This window comes from Aquarana catesbeiana, linkage group LG01 (assembly GCF_042186555.1).
Source record: "Aquarana catesbeiana isolate 2022-GZ linkage group LG01, ASM4218655v1, whole genome shotgun sequence".
NCBI lineage: Eukaryota > Metazoa > Chordata > Amphibia > Anura > Ranidae > Aquarana > Aquarana catesbeiana.
Window position 1 is genome coordinate 455,675,674 of NC_133324.1, and position 21,009 is coordinate 455,696,682.

Here is a 21,009-nt window from a genome sequence, read left to right on the forward strand (position 1 = left end):
TGCGCGCACCAAGAGTAACTGTGAGGACTTACAGTGTTGTGGCTCCAGCAACACCACTACCAAAGGCCCAATTTTTCTGCCCCTGTTCAACAGGGGCATGTAATTACAATTCTTGATCTAATATTTCACAGCAGGGCCCGTTCCAGCGCCCACCAAGAGTAACTGTGAGGACTTATAGTGTTGTGGCACCAGCACTACCACCACCATCACCAAAGGCCCAATTTTTCTAACCCTGTTCAACAGGGGCATGTAATTACAATTCTTGATCTAATATTTCACAGCAGAGCCCTGTGAGGGCTTACAGTGTTGTGGCAACACCAATACCTAAGGCCCCAATTTCTGCAGAGTATATAGGGCAGGCCCTTACTTTCAAACATCCAACTTACAAACGACTCCTACTTGCAAACGGAAGGAGAAAACAGGAAGTGAGATGAAATCTACCCCTAGGAAGGGAAATTCTCTCCTGTAAGAGCTAATATGGGAAAAACGTTTCTCCTTTCCACTGATGCTTTATCACCAATCCTTGTTTCACAAAATTTTCAAAAAACATTTGTCATTGGGACAGAAAGTGAAGTGAAATCTTCAGAAGAGGAGCACAGACAGCAAAACAAATGTCACAGGGGTGATAACCCTTTCCTATGTTTTCCAAAAAGCTTAACATAGATTTTTTTGGCTGGAGCTAAACACTTTAAAAATGTACCAGTTTAAAATTACAAACAGATTCTACTTAACAACAAACCTACCGTCCCTATCTTGTTTGCACCGCCTGTATACTGCTGTTCGGAGTATATAGGGCCTGGGGGCCCCAAGCCTTTCCTTTTTTAATTTGGGTGCGGGGTTCCCCTAATATCCATACAAGACCCAAAGGGCCTGGTAATGGACTGGGGGGGGGGGGTACCCAGGCTGTTTGTCTCACTGATTTTCATGCATATTACTGGGACCCGACATTACATTAAAGCCGTAAGCAGTTTTAAATGACTTTTATTCCTTTAAAAATGTCATTTTGTGCAGGGACTGTTCTAAGCACGGGAAACACGTGCCGCTTTACAGGCATACTATAGACACCCCCCAGGTACGATATTTAAAGGAATATTTCACTTTTTTTTTTCACTTTAAGCATCATTAAAATCACTGCTCCCGAAAAAACTGACGTTTTTAAAACTTTTTTTTGCATTGATACATGTCCCCTGGGACAGGACCCAGGTCCCCAAACCCTTTTTAGGACAATACCGTGCAAATTAGGCTTTAAAATTTGCACTTTTGATTTTGAACGTTCGAGTCCCATAGACTTCAATGGGGTTCTAACGTTCGTGTGAAGTTTTGGTCCGTTCGCAAGTTCTGGTGCGAACCGAACCGGGGGGTGTTTGGCTCATCCCTAGTATTCAGTGGTGGTCATTGAAGTGCCCCCTTACATTGGATTTGAGTGAAGTACTCCCTTATGCAAGTGGTCATTTAGATAACCTGGTAATCAGTTGGAAATGAACCCCATTACAGATGTGGTGAATGGGAAGAATGCTCATTATATTGGCTGTCATTGGGAAGAATGCTCCTTATTATTCTATTAGATTTTAAGCTCTTCTGAGCAGGGCCCTCTTAATCCTCTTGTATTTTATTGTATTATAACTGTATTGTCTCCTTTTATATTGTAAAGCGCTGCGTAAACTGTTGGCGCTATATAAATCCCGTATAATAATAATAATATTTTGTTGGTCATTGAGAAGAATGCTCCTTACAGCACTGGTCAATGGAAAAAATGCCCCCTTACAGATTGCTAAAAAGCTAATTAGTGTCAATTGTTACTTATGTAATGGGCAGAAATTGCTCATTGCCCAAGAAACCCTAAGCAACCTTTGAAGATACCCCTGGGTTCTACAGAACCATGATTAGCCAGATAAAGGCAGGCAAAGGACAGCATCCAGTTTGGAGGCCACTGGTTTAGAGCAGCCGTTTCCAGCATTTTTAACATGGAGGAAACCTTAAATTAATTTTCTAAACTCAGGGAACCCCTCTTAATATTTACTATATCTACAGTGAGTTGTACATATAGAGATAAAAGAAAAATAAGAAGTAACCTTTAAAGATATCCCTGGGTTCTATAGAACCATGATTGAGGAAGAATGATCTACCTTTTAACCTCACAAAAACCCCAATCATTTTCTTAGGTCTTAGGGAACCCTTACTAAAATCAACGTATCAGGCGTCAATGGGTAAAATGCCCCTTGCTTTGGTGGTCAAGAGGAAGAATGCAACCCTTACAGTGGTGGTTAGAATGCCCCAAAATGTTACTAATCCGAGAGGCAGATTAAGTAATTGTTAATTGTTAATTGCCAAAGGAACCCCAAGCATCCTTTGAAGATACTCTGGGTTTCTATGGAACTCTGGTTGAGAACTGATGATCTAGAGCAGCCATTCTAAAAAATATATTTTACCCCAGAGGGACCTCTCAAATCATTTTTTAAGTTTTGGACAACCCTTACCAAAATCAGTTTATCAGGAATCAATGGGTAAAATGCCCCTTGCATTGGTGGTCTATAGGAAGCATGCAACCCGTCCAATGGTGGTCCGAACGCTCCAAAGGGTTGCTAATCTGAGAGGCAGAAATTGCTTTCTTCCTAAGAAACCTCTGAAGATACCCTAGGGTTCCACAGAACCCTGCTTGAGAAAGGGTGATCTAGCCTCTCTCACCCTTTTTTCCCCAGAGGAACCCCTAAAATTATTTTCAGGTTTCTGGAACCCTTACTAAAACCAATTCATGGAGACCAGTAGGAAGAATGCAACTCTTACAGTGGTGATCAGAATGTCCCAAAAGGTACTAATCTGAGAGGCTTAACTTTCCCATTGCCCAAGGAAACCTAGCAAACTTGAAGAAACCCTAGTGTCCCATGGAGCCCTGTCTGAGAAAGGATGATTTGAGCAGCCTTTCACAACCTTCGTAACCCCAGGGGAACCCTAAAAATAATTTTCAGGTCTTGGAAAACCCCTACTAAAGCCTATTTTTCAGGGGTAATTGGGACAAATGCTCCTTGCATTGGCGGTCAGTAGGAAGAACGCAACCCTTTTACAATAGTAATAAAAATGCCCCAAAGGGTTACTAATCTGTGAGGCATAAATTACTCACTGTCCAAACATCCTTTGAAGACACTTAGGGTTTTAAAGAACCCTGGTTGGGACAAGATGATTTAGAGGAGCCATTCTCAACCATTTTACTCTAGAAGAACTCCTGAAATAATTTTCAGGTCTCCAGGAACCCTCAGCAACCTCTGGAGAAACTCTAGGATTCCAAGGAACCCTGGCTTAGAAAGGATGATCCAGAACAACCCTTTTCAACCTTTTCACCCCTGTAGAGTACAGGAATTTAGTGTTGTAAACTCCTTAGACTCTAGTAGAACATCCTCACTATTAATTTGGACTTGGAATAACCTTTTTGGGGTTTTAAATCTGGCTTTATCAGAGAAACTATAAAAATAACTTTCAGGTATCGCTGAAACCTTACTAAAGTCAATTTATCAGGGGCCAGTGGGACTAATGCACTGTACATTGGTGGTCTGTAAGAAGAACAGAACTATCACAGTTGAGCACAAAATACCCATCTAAAAAGATCATTGATGTGGGTCTTAGATCTATGTGGGCACCAGTCCCAGGGAGGTCAATCAGTCACATCACAAGAAACCCCTAGTAAGCTCTAGAGTAACCCTGGCAGAGAATGGATGGTCTAAAAAAAGCCTTTCTCATTCATTGTACCCCAGAGGAACCCTTAAAATAATTTTCAGCTGTCTGGAAAGCAGAACACCCAGCTACCTCTGGAGGAACTCTAGGATTCCCATGGAACCCTGACTTCGAAAAGGATGATCTAGAGAAACCTTTTCGCACCCAGAGGAAACCCTTAAATCATTTTCAGGTCTCCAGAAAGTGGAAGACCCAGCAACCTCTGGAGAAACTCTACTATTCCATGGTACCCTGACTTTGAAAGGATGATCTAGAACACCTAAAATAATTTCCACGTCTCTAGTAACCCCTCAGCAACCTCTGGAGGAACTCTTGCTCGCTTGTTCACTTTGTCATCTCATCATCACCGCCAGGGGGGGATCAGCCACCGGGACACATGGGTGTGTGATATGCTCCGTGAATGGGGCCATGCAGCCAGCTGCAGCCAATCAGCTTAAACTTCTGATCGGTGTATTCTGGCACAACAGAGCCCGCTGCCACAATACATTGTCCTGGGGGTTGTGGGGATTCCTTTATACACCTCACTTGTGTGGGTGGAGGAATTTGTTCATTAGTTTGTGTTTTTTTTAAATAGTACATACAGCACTATGGAAACTCATTGCAACTGCATTACATGGTACTCCTGTACTTCTGTACCATGCGATCTGGTGCAGGCAGATACACTGTGTTTGCAACCTGCATTTGGGGTGTCGTTAACTTAATACTGACACCCGCTGCAGATCGCCAATGCAGTGTGTTTTGAACGCGTTGTGGGAGACGTGCATGGAACGTGTCCTGCACCACATTCTGGTGTGAACAGGCCTTCAGAGAGAGAGAAATGTGAAAAAAAAAAAAAAAGATGGATGAGATTGCAGGCTCTTTTTTATTATAATCCAACTGTCCCTACAGCGAGGAGACTGTGGGAAAAGGGGATTTTAAAGTGCCAAAATTCAAATACAATAAAGAGTAAAAAGAACTAGACATACAAATCTATTTCTATTTTTTAGATTCAAAATTATGTCTTCATATAAAAGCATTAAATATCAGCTACAGGTAAAATGTTCATATTTTTTTTCCTCTCATATCATTGGATGAACATGAAAACAAAGAATAGGTGGATCAATGTGTTTTTCCCAAAAAGAGCTTCCTTGAGATCCACTCCATTTTTCAATCTTCATGACATCATAGCTGATAAAGAATGCAATCAATAAATTATTTCATAAACAATATAGAGTTGTCATATAACAATTCTATAACATGTAGCGGGTGCCGCTTATCCAGCCAGCCGCCACTGCTGCCGGACACACAGGCAGCGGCGTTGACAGACACAGACTGCCGCAGCTGCGGGGGATTTCCTCCCCCCTCCCTCTCTTCTCCACGCTGCACACACAGAGAGTGGGGTAGACCAATCCACAGGAAGGGCAGAGGATCTTGGGACAAGTAGTCCCAAAGTCAGGTGGCCCCATGTAAATCCCCTGGAGGCAGACTACAGAGCCCCAGCATGCCCAGGGAAAGGAGAAGACAAGCCCAGAGAGGAGGAGAGAGAACACAATGGGGTGGACCGAGCAGTGACCCCCCTCCTACAGAAAAGCTCCACCTGGACATTGCTTACTGGTTGCAGACCCCTGAGTTGTTGTGTGGGGCACCTGTAAGACATCACTGGGCCTTCCGTTGCCAGGTTACCAGTCGGGCATTCCTAAAGAGCTTGTTACATGACATCTCTTCCCTTGGGCCTTGGTGTTGCAGGACTGGTGGGTGGGCAGTAGCCCATCTTGGGCATACCCTTTTTCTTTTTTAAAGATGGCCTGCAGTGCAGTGCATGCCCTGTGAGGAGATCCTTTGTACTAGTTGTTTCACCCTGTTGAAACATTGCATTTAGTACACTGGCCAGGACATATTAGGTCCTTTTCAAACAGCTAGCTGAAGACTTAAGGCTTCATTTCCACTTTTAGGACTTCCAAGTTTTTTCTCTTATTAAGCCAAAGACTCAGTGATAAACCCTTATATTCCTGAGGGGGAGCTCTAACTTTCAAAACAAACTTGAAACTGCATATCATTGCACGTTGTACCACGAATTGAAGTTCAAAGCCTGTGATTTCAGGGTTTCTATAATTATAATTATTATTATTATTACTTTTAACCAATTTTCAATTTAAAAGAATTTGGATGTACTGGATAATTTGTAGGATGATAATGGTAATGGCACCCCAAAATTACTTTGCATGTTTATAAGTGAAACACAGAGAACGGTAATAAATGCAATCTTTATTGTGGTTAAAAAAGGTTATTTCTTTTAGGTAAAAAAAAAAATGGAGACATTTAGATTTATAAAATAAGGCAAAGTTCTGTTTCCCATTGTATCTAGTTTCACATAGTTCTTATTATCATCTGATGAAAAGTGATATATCATTGGTTTCCAGGAATTACAATAAATTGTTATCACTGTTCTTTTCTCTGCCTTGTTAAATAAGTCTCGAACTGTTCAGTGTAATTTCATGGCGTTTAAAATCTCAGTTCATCAACCATTTTTCTGAAGTGGCCCAGGTTTCCTCCTTCAAAATGGTACTCCTGAAAGGAAATGCAAGAAGAAAGTCATTAACACTAAACAACCTGTGGTGTCCAGATTGGACCAATGTAACAATGTTTATACCATACTTGCAGGAGCCCTCTGGAAGCTGGAAATGACTGAGGTAGACACTGCTACTCAAGTGATCTCCACTTGCTTCTGGGGCCTGTGCTGAGCAGCTGCCCTGCTGCATTGTGAACACAGGAAGTCAGATGCTAGGCATGGGCACCATTCAAAAAATGCTTTGCATTTGTGGAGAATTGGTAACATCACGCCCTCATAAATGCTTCAAGATTCATATAATACTTCTTGTAAAATTAGAAGAGAATACAGCAGCCCTTAGCACTTTCCAGTAGTGTGACCATCTAATTTCAAACTAGATGTCTCACCTGAAAAAAGACTATAGTGACATAACAATAAACATCCAAAGGTGAGCGCTAAGTGCTAATGTAACTCCTAAACATCATACTAAATGCAATTCAAGTAGACTGCCTATAAATCACCCCTGTAAAGGTGTACAACAGTTAATATAATCAACAGTTAAAAAGATAAAATAAATGAATCATATGTGCTCACCCCTTATAAAAGTGCATAAATGAAGAAAGTCCATCAATAGTGCCAAAGTCCATGTGTAAAACTTTCTTTCAACGTGCTCTACACACTTCATGCAAATGAGACTTGCTGTCTCCACTCAGTGCTCCTTCATGTGTCCACACCATGACCCCCTTTCCAGTTGTACCACCCTTGTCCTAAACAGGGCTGCTAGTAAATTTAGTTGTGCAAGGTTGTAACTAAGCCTGGCTAATTTGTAGTCTTGATCAAATGGTTTTCTCCTAAGCTTGAGTTTAACTGTGATTTTTCTCTTCTGTCAATAGGTGGCACTGTTGCCTTTGGCATTAGAATTATAGATTACAGTGAATTTGGATTATAAGTGAATATGCTTTTCTCAGCCAATCAGCAGGAGTTTCTTTGGCCACTGAGACTGCTGGGATGGTCTATTTATTTGAAGAGAGTCAGGTGATTGGGGTTCTTTCCACCCAGGCTGCGGTCTGGGTGAGTGTGTGTGGAGCAGCAGCAGAGGTGTAGGTCTAACCACGTGTGAAGAGGCATGGCCTGAGGGGAGCCTGATCATTGCCACAAGGCAAGGAGTTGCCAGAGTGACAACCACTCTTGTTGATGGAGGGAGGTGTAAAGGGATGGAGTTCTGAAGGAGTACCAGAGCAGACGATTCATCAGCCGGGGACTGTGAAGTAAGTGGGAAAGTTTCAGGAGAGAACTCATCCAAGAAGTACAGCGGGTAGCTGTGAGTATAGCTTGAAGGAGTACAGCAGGTAGCTGTAAGTAAAGCTTGAAGAGAAGTACAGTGGGTAGCTATGAGTAAAGCTTGGGGAATCCAGCAGGTGGCTGTGAATCCAAGGAACCCAGTGGGTGGCTGTAGGTGAAGCTTGAAGAATACAGCGGGTAGCTTTGAGGGAAGCTTGAAGAGTCCAGCAGATAGCTTGAGAATCTACAGTGGGATACTGTAAGCAAAGTTGTTGCTATAGGAGAGAGCAGTTGCTACGAAATACAGATTGCTGCATTCAGTTTAAATGCCTTTTTTCTGTATCTGCCTACTTCTATTTTTGTCCAAGGAGTCTGCCAAGTTGCTATTGCATTTGCCTAAGGGTGTCCTGTGCCCCACCCCTCTCTCCCACCGTTCCTGTTAAGAGAAATAAAAACGCTCTTTGTTAATTTTTAAAAGTGACTGGTGCCCATCTTTCCATCTTGCACTACACCCACCATGCCTAGTAACCTACACCCAAAGGAGGAATGTCAGCCCTCCCTGACTCTGGGGGTCACCACCAGGCCTCTCGGAGGTCGGGGAGAGCGCTACAAAGTTATGACTCACCAGATCCTTAGACCCAGGGTGAAGTGAGTCTAGTCACACTTATTAGTTGACCTAAATTTGAGTAGTGATCAGGGGCGGACTGACAACTCATGGGGCCCCCGGGCAATAGAAGATCATGGGGCCCCCTGTGTCCCAACCCATACGCAAGCCACACCTACACAAAGCCCCACCTACATAAATCATGGGGGTACACAGTAAGGCACTCAGCAGGGCACAGGCACATCACAGGGCATGGGGCGCACAGCAGGGCACATCATGGGGCATAAGGCACATTAAGGGGTACACAGCAGGGAACAACACAGGGCATGGGGCACACAGTAGGGCACATCAAAGGGCACACAGGAAGGCATATCATAGGGCAAAGGGCACATCAGGGGGTACACAGCAGGGCACTGAGAACATCACAGGGCATGGGGCACATCACAGGACACACAGTAGGGCACATCACAGGGCACATCAGGGGGTACACAGCAGGGCACTGAGAACATCAAAGGGCATGGGACACATCACAGGACACACAGTAGGGCACATCACAGGGCACATCAGGGGGTACACAGCAGGGCACAGGGCATGGGGCACACAGTAGGTCACATCAGGCGGTACACAGCAGGGCATGGGGCACATAGCAGGGCAAAGGACACAACACAGGGCATGTGGCACACAGTATGGCACATCTGGGGGGTACATAGCAGGGCACATCACAGGGCATGGGGCACATCACAGGCCACGGTGCAAGCAGTAGGGAAATAGCAGGGCACAAACCAAAACACAGGGCACACAGCAGAGCACTGGGATCCTCCAGACAGGGGGGGGGCACCGTGGGTGGAGAACACAGGGGGACACCGTGGGTGGATGACACAGGGGGACACTGTGGGTGGGTGGAGGACACAGTAGGACACTGTGGGTGGGTGGAGGACACAGTAGGACACTGTGGGTGGGTGGAGGACACAGGGGGGCACTGTGGGTGGGTGGAGGGCACAGGGGGACACTGTGGGTGGGTGGAGGACACAGGGGGACACTGTTGGAAGGCACAGGGGGACACTGTGGGTGGGTGGAGGACACAGGGGGGCACTGTGGGTGGGTGGAGGACACAGGGGGGCACTGTGGGTGGGTGGAGGACACAGGGGGACACTGTTGTAAGGCACAGGGGGACACTGTGGGTGGGTGGAAGGCACAGGGGGACACTGTGGGTGGGTGGAGGACACAGGGGGACACTGTGAAAAGGGTGGGTGGAGGACACAGAGGGACACTGTGGGTGGGTGGAAGGCACAGGGGGACACTGTAGGTGGGTGGAGGACACAGAGAGACACTGTGGGTGGGTGAAAGGCACAGGGGGACACTGTGAGTGGGTGGAGGACACAGGGGGACACTGTGGGTGGGACACTGTTTGGAAGGCACAGGGGGACACTGTGGGTGGGTGGAAGACCCAGGGGGACACTGTGGGTGGGTGTAAGGCACAGGGGGACACTGTGGGTGGGTGGAAGGCACAGGGGGACACTGTGGGTGGGTGGAGGACACAGGAGGACACTGTGGGTGGGTGGAAGGCACAGGGGGACACTGTGGGTGGGTGGAGGACACAGTGGGACACTGTCAAGGCACAGGGGGACACTATGGGGGGTAGAAGGCACAGGGGGACACTGTGGGGGGGTGGAAGGCACAGGGGGACACTGTGGGTGGGTGGAGGACCGGGAGAATATTACGGGACCTCATGCGGTCCTGTTGGTGCTCAGGCCCCCTACCCCTGTACTGTCTGCCGCCCGCTCCCGCCCCCGCTATGGCGACAATGGTACCTCCAGCAAAAAAAACTGCGCCTCACCCGATGCTGAATAACTCTCACAGCGCGCTGTTCCCCTCTGCCCCCTCCTCTCGTCCGTCCCAGGTGATGTCATGTACAAGCACCTGGGGTGGACGGGAGGGAAGGAGGAACCGGCAATGAGCAGCGCGCTGTCAGAGGTATTATTACAGATGTGTCCTGAATCCTTGCATGTATTGCGGATGCAGAGGCTCTCACGGGCCCCCTAGCGGCACAGGCCCTCAGTCCGCGCCCGAGTGCCCAATGGGTCAGTCCGCCCGTGGTAGTAATAAAACTGGTTCTCTAGTGTCCGTCTCCACGGATCCTCAAACTTAAGGATAAACCATAGAATGCAGGATCATAGTGCAACCCATTTAATAAATATCATACCGCCAGAAAGTATAAAAATTCTCCACTCACATGTAATAGTGCCTAAGCCAGCACTAGCAGGATCCAGCAGTGTGCTTTCTTTTTCTGTATTGCCATTCAACCCACCAACAAGATGGTGAATCAACATGCGTTCTACTGCCCGGAACTAGTTCACCGGACGTGATGTAAGATGTGTCCCCACCTCAACATGTTTTGCTGTTCTGTATACATTGCACAGGGAAGTGGGAGGAGCAGCAAGGGCTGCTACTACAAGGATTGGTGTTTACAGAGGAATCCGTGGCACAGTATACACTTGGTAGTTTATGGTGACATAACGCTTGTACAAATAAGCATTCTATATAGCGGCCAGTAAACAATGGGCACTTCTCTTCTGCCAGTAAATGCCAATGACAAGAAAAGGTTGCCAGTAAAAAAATAAGACCCGAAGGGGCAGGAGGCGGAGCCTAGCGGAGCAGACATGCATTGTTAGAGCTCCACACCGCTGAGGAGAGAAGAGAAGGACAAAGCGGAGCCTGTAGGCTCAAAAGGTATCCATTTGAACCTTTTTGCCCCAGGGAACAAACTGTGAAAGTTTGGGCAGGAAATATGGTACTGGGAGGAAACCGTGGCAGAAATAAAAATCACCTCACAAAGAGCTCACAGGCACTCACTGCAGCTGAAGCAGCTCCAGTCACCTCACAAGATACAGCATCAGGGCGCTCTCACAGACAGAAAATGTCACAGCAAGACTCTCCATTTGAGTCAGATACAGAACAAATCCTCTCACAAACTTCTCCACAAGCCTCCTCAGTATCCCCAGTAATATTATTACAATTTGAAAAGATGCTTCATAAGGCTTTAAAACAAACCTCAGACCAAATAACAAAAAGCCTAACCAAAGAAATAAGAGAGCTGGGAAACCGCACCGCAGCCTTAGAAATAAAAATGGATGAAATTAAAATTACAACCCAAGAAAATATAACAGAATTGGAACAATTAAAAAAAGAGAATTTAATACTTCAAACTAAGCTCGAAGATTACGAAAATAGAGCCAGACGTTCAAACTTGCGCATAAGGGGAATACCTGAAACTGTGACAGACCTGCAATCTACTATTACTGCTCTATTACAAGAACTAAAGCCAGATATCCCTATTGAACGTTTAGAACTGGACAGAGTACACAGAGCCCTCACAGCCAAAAAGAAAGATGGACCCCCACGTGATATAATCACAAAATTTCATTATTACAGAACGAAAGAACAAATACTAATTGCTGCAAGAGAAAAAAAGGAACTTAATTTTCAAGGACACAATTATCAAATTTTTGCTGACCTATCCCAACTTACTATTACTAAAAGACGATCCATGAAACCCCAACTAATGGAACTGCAACGCCACAACATTATGTATCAATGGGGCTTCCCCTTTTCAGTCAGATTTAACTACCAAGGTACAATTTACAGAAGCAGATCAGCAGATGAACTACAACAAACCCTTTTAAAATTAAATCTGACAGAACCCACAAGCAGCAACATTCCCACACGCAGAAGAATGGCATCATCTTCACCTTCAGGCAGCACCCAGAAAATTTCAGAACAAAATGGGAATCATCATTCTCACAAAAGAGGCCGTTATGCCACATCATCCATGGACCAAGAAGATTCAATGGACTGACATCCTAATTCCTGATATCTCTTCATTTATTATACTAAGAGATGGTTCTCTATAAAAAACCTATATTTATAGCTGAATGTAACTGCATTCTGATAGTCACACACTGTGTGGGATCATGTTACATTCCAGTTATATTTCTTATTACTTCTGATTCATATAGCCTTAGAATATATAAGTGAAATAAGGAAATTCTTGTTCAGTTATATATTATCAGGTAATAACAATAGATTTATTACTTTTTAGGACAAATATGTTCAATAATCCAGAAGTAATGGAAGCTTTTTCTTTCTTTTCTTAAAACAAATATATTATTACCTAACTAGTTCCTAGAATTATGTTTTTGTTTATTCTAATCTGAAGCAATACAACCTCAGTTTTATGAGTTAACATATCTAAACAGTTACATATGAATAAAATATGTAATTGTTTACTCTAAAAGGGTTAAAATCCCAAAATAATTCAAACTATCTTCATCAATACCAAAGTTATTAACAGTACCTTTCTAACTGAATTATTTAGCCTAGGGCAAGACTAACCATATACAACCACCCTGGAATAAATAATTTCAACAAAAACTATATTCTGCACTCCAATTAATGAAACATCATTTTGATGTCTTTTGACATAGCACTTCTCTCCTGTAAGCGGAAGATCCGTGTACCCCCATTAGCCCTCCTCATTCTCCCAACCATATTATGTGGGAGTGTGACGAAGGCACTTATTCCCCTGAGAGAGATATTTATTCTCTTTCACGGGTAAATTGTGATTACTTGCAAAAAATAATTTATACAATGTATCATCTAATCTCATATGTTTTTTGTTTACTCTTTACTCCAGAATTCACTGGTTTCTTTTCTATCTATTCATCTCTTCAGTCCACACAGGTTGATCTGCGCAGTCAGCTCTGTATAACAAAAAGTAAGTCAAAACTATTTGATCTATTGCCATGGCACCACTGAATATACTTTCCCTGAATGTTCAGGGAATAAATGTCCCTCAAAAAAGGACCAAAGCCTTCCGTACTTTCCATAACAAAAAGGCTCACATAGTATGCCTCCAAGAAACACACTTCACCAAAGATTCTACTCCAAAATATATTTCTCCTTTTTATCAACAAATTTACACGGCTTCTGCCTGTACCAAGCAAAGGGGAACTCTAATTGCATTTCACCGATCCACACCATTCACCTTATCATCAGAAATTAAAGACCCAGAAGGTAGATACCTGATACTCATGGGTTATATAATGGATTCAGCAATCACAGTGATTTCCTACTACGCTCCTAACAAACAACCTACACCATTCCTCTCACATATATTACAAGTGATTAATACACACAAAATAGGAACAGTAATAATGTGTGGGGATTCGAACCAGGTCCTCCTCCCATTTCTAGATAAATCACCTTTTACACCATCCAAAATAACCTCTAGATTACCTTTTTCTCAACTTCTTTCCAAATACAATCTGGTAGATTCATGGAGAGAAAGTAACCCAATGAAAAAGAAATTCACTTATTTCTCGCACCCTCATCAAACCTTCACCAGAATAGATCATATTTTTCTAACAATAGGAATGATGCCAGAAATTATTGCATCAGATATAATTCCGATTCCGTGGTCTGACCATAATGCAGTATACACTACTATAGCCTCAGCTATACCAAAAGCGCATGACCCAACGTGGTACTTACCAGACATAATGCTCAAACACCCACTACATCAGATGGCCATTGAACAAGCTTTAAAGGAATACATATCAATTAATAATACAAAAGACATCTCCCAAATAACACTGTGGGAAGCTCATAAGCCTGTCTTGCGTGGTACAATACAAAGACAAATGGCACTATTTAAACGGGAACGCAAAAATCTAGCAAAAAAACTAGAACTCAATTTTAATGCAGCCTACATATCATTTCAAGATAATCCATCTCAGAGTACAAAATCTCATCTGGAAAAATCTAGATTGGAATACGATCTATTTCTTACTGAGTCAGTTGATAAATCCCTCAAACGCTCCAAACACAATTTCTACATGAATACAAACAAACCAGGTACATATTTGGCTCGGGCATTAAATTCAACTAACAAATCTTTCAAACCAATACGTTTGAAATTATCAAAAAATGTTTACACTTGTAATCCAGTTAAAATAGTCCATAAATTTCACTCACATCTCGCAACTTTATACAAGACAAACAATGAATTTAATCCTACAGAAGCTGAATCCTTCTTCTCAAAAATAACCTTACCTGAGTTATCTCAGAATCAAAAAAGCAGTTTGGATGAGCCTATAACTATAGATGAAGTTGCTAACGCCATAAAAGACCTAAAACTTAACAAAAGACCAGGCCCAGACGGCTACTCGGCTTTATACTATAAAACATTCTCAGAAATACTCTCTCCCATTCTCACTGAAACTTTTAACAAACTTCTAGATGGACATTCTTTTCGGCAAGAAACACTAATGGCAATTGTTTGTATGATCCCAAAACCCCTTTCTGATGATACTTCCTGTGTGAATTATTGGCCTATCTCTCTGTTAAACCTCGATATTAAATTATTAGCAAAAATAATAGCAAAACGCCTCAATAGCATTATAGGAAAATTAATACATAAAGATCAAGTAGGCTTCATGCCAAATAGACAGGCAGGCGATAATATACACAGGGCAGTGTTATTGGCACATATTGCTAAAAAACGGAAAATCCCTTTATGTTTTCTATCTCTCGATATTAAGAGGGCATTTGACACAGTATCCTGGCAATATATGCAATATTCATTACAAAAATGGGGTTTTGGACCCCACTTTTTAACATGGATCAAAGCATTATATAATAAACCCAAAGCCTATATAAAATATGCTGGATACAAATCTGAAGCCTTTAATATCGAAAGAGGTACCCGACAGGGTTGCCCATTATCTCCCTTATTATTTGCCCTTATACTCGAACCCATGGCCCAATACATCAGAACAAACCAAACTATAACTGGCATTGAAGTAGGAAGAAATGCCTAGTGCTTAATATTTCACTCACAAACATGGAATTGATCCCGGCTAGGGCTGCACTCCCATTCACATGGGCAGAAAAATCAATCCCATATCTTGGAATTCATTTAACAGCATCTCATTCTGACTTATTCTCAACCAATTATCCTCCTGTATTAAGACAGATCACAAATCTAATAAAACAATGGTCGCAACTTCCTTTATCCTGGATAGGGAAGATTAATGCAATCAAAATGACTATTCTACCCAAATTGCTTTATCTATTCAGAGTCCTCCCTATTCCAATTCCTTCCTATTTTTTGAGAATAGTACAAAAAAGAGCAACTTCGTTTATATGGGGCTCTTCTAAACCACGTATACCTATACACACACTACATCTTCCCAAAAATAAAGGAGGCCTAGGATACCCTAATTTTACTAACTACTACAGAGCAGCACATTTGGCCAGTCTGTCCAAATACCATGCAAAACAGGAAATCCCATTATGGGTATTTATAGAGGCTTCAGAAAATGACCCTCTATTAATATCAAATTTATTATGGCTTGATCCTAAAGACCGCTTTAAAATTCATAATCCCATAACTAAACACTTCTTATCTCTCTGGGATAAACTAAAAACCAAATATCAGTTACAATCTCCACACAATCCTCTCCTTTCTTTTATCAGAAATCCGGCCTTTTATCCGGCATGGATCTACCCAAATTCTTTTAAAGCTTGGACAACATCAGGCATTCAGACACTAAATGACTTCATAGCATCTAAATCATTCCTTTCATTCCCATCGCTTAGAGAAAAATATGATCTACCAAACTCTGAGATATTTAGATATCTCCAAATCAAAAATTTCTATACACCATTCCTAAAGGGGGATACACCATTATCCCAATTATCCATTTTTGAATCAATCTGTACAAAAGATCCATTTGCTAAAGGTACAATTTCATCACTTTATAATCAATTATATGGAGTAGCAAATCTTAATAGACCCTCTTACGTTCAGAGGTGGGAGGAGGACCTGGGACGAACTTTAGAAGACACGGACTGGTCTAACATATGGCTCACATCTAAGTCATCTTCACCCAACATCTTAGCACTGGAGACAAATTATAAAGTCCTAACTCGCTGGTACCTTGTACCCGCTAGAGTGGCAAAATATTCACCTAATACCTCAACTCTTTGTTTTCGAGGATGCCCAGAAATAGGCACATTTTTACACATATGGTGGACGTGCCCAGTAATCCAAACCTTCTGGAAGGAAGTCTTCGTGATTGCATCTAAAATATTTAAAAAAATAATACAACCAGATCCATGTTTAACTTTACTTAATCTAAAACCGGAATGGTTAACACTCTCTCAATTCAAACTTATGATCCAACTAATAACGGCTGCAAAACAAACAGTGGCCAAGGCATGGAAATCTCCTACATTGGTACTAGCAGAAACAATTCACAGAATGAATAATACAATGTCCCATGCTAAGATGGTAGCCATCGATCAAAATCAAATTCCAAAATTTGAAAAACTTTGGCATCCTTGGATAAAACAACAGTTCCTGTCAAACTTCAATGACTCTGTCCTGTTGCCATGGTAACAGATTAAATGACTTACAGAGACACCCATTCTAAGGCTTCAAAGAGAACTAAAAAGAATAATAAACTGACGAGCGGGACAACCTTGTGGACCATACCTCTACCTTTCAACCCTTTTTCTTCTTTCTCTTTCCTTTTCTCCACCTTACGATTAAAGCTCATTATCAGAATTTATTTGACCTATATACACTCTACTTGTAAACAATATGTATAGTAGGTATAAATCATTTAAATACCTACAAAAGTAACTAAGGAAATGATATATATCTTTAATTTAGGTTTACGTGAACCCAATGTTTAATATTTGAAATTTCATGATATTTACCTATATAAACCCTACTGTAAAACAATGAGCTTACTTTATAGATCCTTGTAAACTTACTTTATGTATCTTTATAACATTGTATACTCAATAAACTTCTTTTGACAAGGAAAAATAAAACCCTGTTGAGACCATCCGAGTGCCTGCTACAGTGTGTTTGGGTGGCGCCATGGGGGGGCGGGTCTGGTGGAGGCGATGCCTGAGTGTGTCGTGTGATGTCATGATGCAAGGGAGCTGAGTGGAGCAACCAGAGCCAGGCACCTTACATTGCTTACAATCGTGGCAGAAAAGTATGCAAGGTGAAGGAACTGGTTCCATAAAGGACTGAAAAAATCTGGGCTATGTGACTGTATGACAAGCAAAAGTTAAAGGGGTTGTAAACCCTTGTGCTTTCATAGGCTGCATTAAGGTGAAAAAACTTCTAAAACTGACCCCCAGAAAGAGCACTGTTCCTAGGGGGTTTACCGATGCGGGGAGGAACTGATAACGCCACCGGGGGACCCCTGAACAGGTGGATCGGGGCCACTCTGTGAACAACAAACATAGGATGCATTAAGGTGAAAAAACATGAGGGTTTACAACCCCTTTAAGGCCGTAGTGAAGCTAAGGCCTCCCATGGCCCCCAGGTTTCTACATGGGACATCACATTCGTACTTAACTACCTGTCTACTCCAAAATCCATGATGGAGTTGTCACTATGGGAATTATTGACCGCTTTCCTGGTAGCCATAGCCTCAGCCAGGAGAGTTTGATTTGGCGGCTCTAGGGTATAAAGAACCCTATACGACCTTCCTGGCGGACAGAGTTATTTTGCTCCCGATACTGGATTCTATTCCAAAAGTGGCCTCAAGATTGCAAGAAATTGTGTGCTGCCTTTTCATCTGGAAGATGGACAAAAATCTTTTGGATGTCGGGGAGGCACTGAACACGTACAGTCAGGTCCATAAATATTGGGACATCAACACAATTCTAATCTTTTTGGCTCTATACACCACCACAATGGATTTGAAATAAAACGGACAAGATGTGCTTTAACTGCAGACTTTCAGATTTAATTTGAGGGTATTTACATCCAAATCAGGTGAACGGTGTAGGAATTACAACAGTTTGTAAATGGGCCTCCAAATTTGTAAGGGACCAAAAGTAATGAGACAATTGACTGCTTAGCTGTTCCTTGGCCAGGTGTGTGTTATTCGCTCATTATCCCATTTACAAGGAGCAGGTAAAAGGTCCAGAGTTCATTTCAAGTGTGCTATTTGCATTTGGAATCTGTTGCTGTCAACTCTCAATATGAGAAGCAAAGAGTTGTCACTATCAGTGAAGCAAGCCATCATTAGGCTGACAAAAACAAAACAAAACCCATCAGAGAGCTAGCAAAAACATTAGGTGTGGACAAATCAACTGTTTGGAACATACTTAAAAAGAAAGAACGCACCGGTGAGCTCAGCAACACCAAAAGACCTGGTGAAGAAAACACCCTTCACAACAGTTGGCCAGATCAAGAACACTCTACAGGAGGTAGGTGTATGTGTGTCAAAGTCAACAATCAAGAGAAGACTTCACCAGAGTGAATACAGAGGGTTCACCACAAGATGTAAACCATTGGTGAGCCTCAAAAACAGGAAGGCCAGATTAGAGTTTGCCAAACAACATCTAAAAAAGCTTTCACAGTTCTGGAACAACATCCTATGGACAGATGAGACCCAGATCCACTTGTACCAGAGTGATGGGAAGAGAAGAGTGTGGAGAAAGAAAGGAACTGCTCATGATCCAAAGCATACCACCTCATCAGTGAAGCATGGTGGTGGTAGTGTCATGGCGTGGGCATGTATGGCTGCCAATGGAACTGGTGCTCTTGTATTTATTGATGATGTGACTGCTGACAAAAGCAGCAGGATGAATTCTGAAGTGTTTCGGGCAATATTATCTGCTCATATTCAGCAAAATGCTTCAGAATTCACTGGACGGTGTTTCACAGTGCAGATGGACAGTGACCCGAAGCATACTACAAAAGCAACCAGAGTTTTTTTAAGGGAAAGAAGTGGAATGTTATGCAATGGCCAAGTCAATCACCTGACCTGAATCCGATTGAGCATGCATTTCACTTGCGTAAGACAAAATTGAAGGGAAAATGCTCCAAGAACAAGCAGGAACTGAAGACAGTTGCAATAGATGCCTGGCAGAGCATCCCCAGGGATACAATCCAGCGTCTGGTGATGTCTATGCATTCCAGACTTCAGGCTGTAATTGACTGCAAAGGATTTGCAACCAAGTATTAAAAAGTGAAAGTTTGATGGATGATTGTTAATCTGTCCCATTACTTTTGGTCCCTTAAAAAGTGGGAGGCCCATATACAAACTGTTGTAATTCCTACACCGTTCATTTGATTTGGATGAAAATACCCTCAAATTAAAGCTGAAAGTCTGCAGTTAAAGCACATCTCATTCATTTCATTTCAAATCCATTGTGGTGGTGTATAGAACCAAAAATATTAGAATTGTGTCTATGTCCCAATATTTATGGACCTGAATGTATATTCATGCTAATCGACCTTCAGGGCATCAGATTGCCTGTTTGGTTCCCAGAGGTTCAGGCAAGGGGGCCAGAGCAAGCAGAGCGATCGTTTCTTGGATTGTGAAAGTGATCTCCCTCTCCTATAAGGATAGGGGGTTGGCCCTTTCGGAAGAAGTAATGGCACGCTCCACAAGAAGCATCGCAACCTCCTAGGCAGCCGCCTGTAGAGACTCAATTAAGTCAATATGCAAGGCCACAATGTGGTCATTCATACAAACCTTTATATCTCATTAGCACATAGATCCGTCATTATTGACAACTGTTAATTTTGGAAAAATGGTTATCTCGTTAGCCGGAGGCCATAATTAACCCTATTTTGTTTCCGCATTATCCCACTCTGGGTAGCTAGTTAGTTCCCAGTAGTAGGCTAACATGGAGCTGTCAGGAAAATGGAAAATTGAATAGCAAATACTTACCGCAATTTTCCTTTCCTGCCAAGCTCCATGTCAGCACAAGCTCCCACTCAGGTGTGGAAATCGAGTTATGGAACGCCGGCCTTATGGTGGGAGTCAAATTTATGAGTTAGGTCCTGCAGGTGGGGGTATGTGCGGAGCATACCCAGTAGTAGGCTGACATGGAGCTTTTCAGGAAAGGAAAATTGCGGTAAGTATTTTATATTACATTTTTTTTTTTTCAGCACTGCTCACAAGATCTGACAAGGACATTGCATTTCTGGCAAGATTAACAAATATTTTCTGTACTTGCTGCACATGTTCTTAGCACGTACTGTACTGGGTTTAGTTATCTTGTAAGTTATGGGAAGAATGTAGTGTCTATAGCTATGAAGAGAAAAGCCACCCCATTTCCACCTACAGGCATAGGGTGTACAGCTGCAATACAGATTGTCCATAGGAATAATTTGATTTCAGAGGCACGTGTGCGTTAAGAACAGAAGACTTTCACTGGAAGGGCTGTGAAGGGTCAGGTTGCACAGTAAAGGCTGCTAAGGGAAGTTGACTTGGAAGTAAAGGCAAAACCTAACTAACTCTAGCCCTGTAAAGAAAAGATTGCTATACTTACCTAATTTGCAGCTGCTTCGGTCCGATTCCAGCCTGAGCTCTCAGTGAGGCTTCAGTGTGTTGAAGAGGCAGCTGACAACAGAAGCCCCATAGTAAGTCTATATGTGATGTCACTTCCCAGCTGTTGTCAGCTTTCTCCTGCACACAGAGGGTGCCGCTGGAGACCGGACTGAAGCGGCTTCACAAGGGGTAAGTATAGCCATCTTTTCTTTACAGGGCTAGATATATTAGGCTTAGTGTTTGTTTTTTGCCTTTACTTCCACGTTAAGTATTTAACATGGCAGGCTGCACTCAGAGGGGTGTGGGGTAAAGTTCATTGTTTTTCACCAGTTTTTTTCACCAGTTTTTTTTCACCAGTTTTTTTTCACCTGGTTTTTCACCAACTTTTTTCACCTGGTTCTTCACCTGTTTTTTCCTGTTTTTTTTTTAACATGGCAGGCTGCACTCAGTGGTGTGTAAGGTAAATGACAAGTTCATTTAAACTTTGAACCTTCTTA

General features: G+C 42.6%; 1 protein-coding gene across 1 annotated transcript in view; it reads right to left on the reverse strand.

Moving 5' to 3' along the window:
* Positions 1-5,953: 5,953 nt before the first annotated feature.
* LOC141101750 (thioredoxin-like) overlaps positions 5,954-21,009 on the reverse strand; it is a 36,986-nt gene continuing 21,930 nt past the window's right edge. The window contains exon 5 of the mRNA XM_073591052.1: positions 5,954-6,273. Within this exon, the coding sequence (XP_073447153.1) occupies positions 6,208-6,273 (66 nt within the window). The 3' untranslated portion in view covers positions 5,954-6,207. The remainder of the gene's footprint in view (positions 6,274-21,009) is intronic.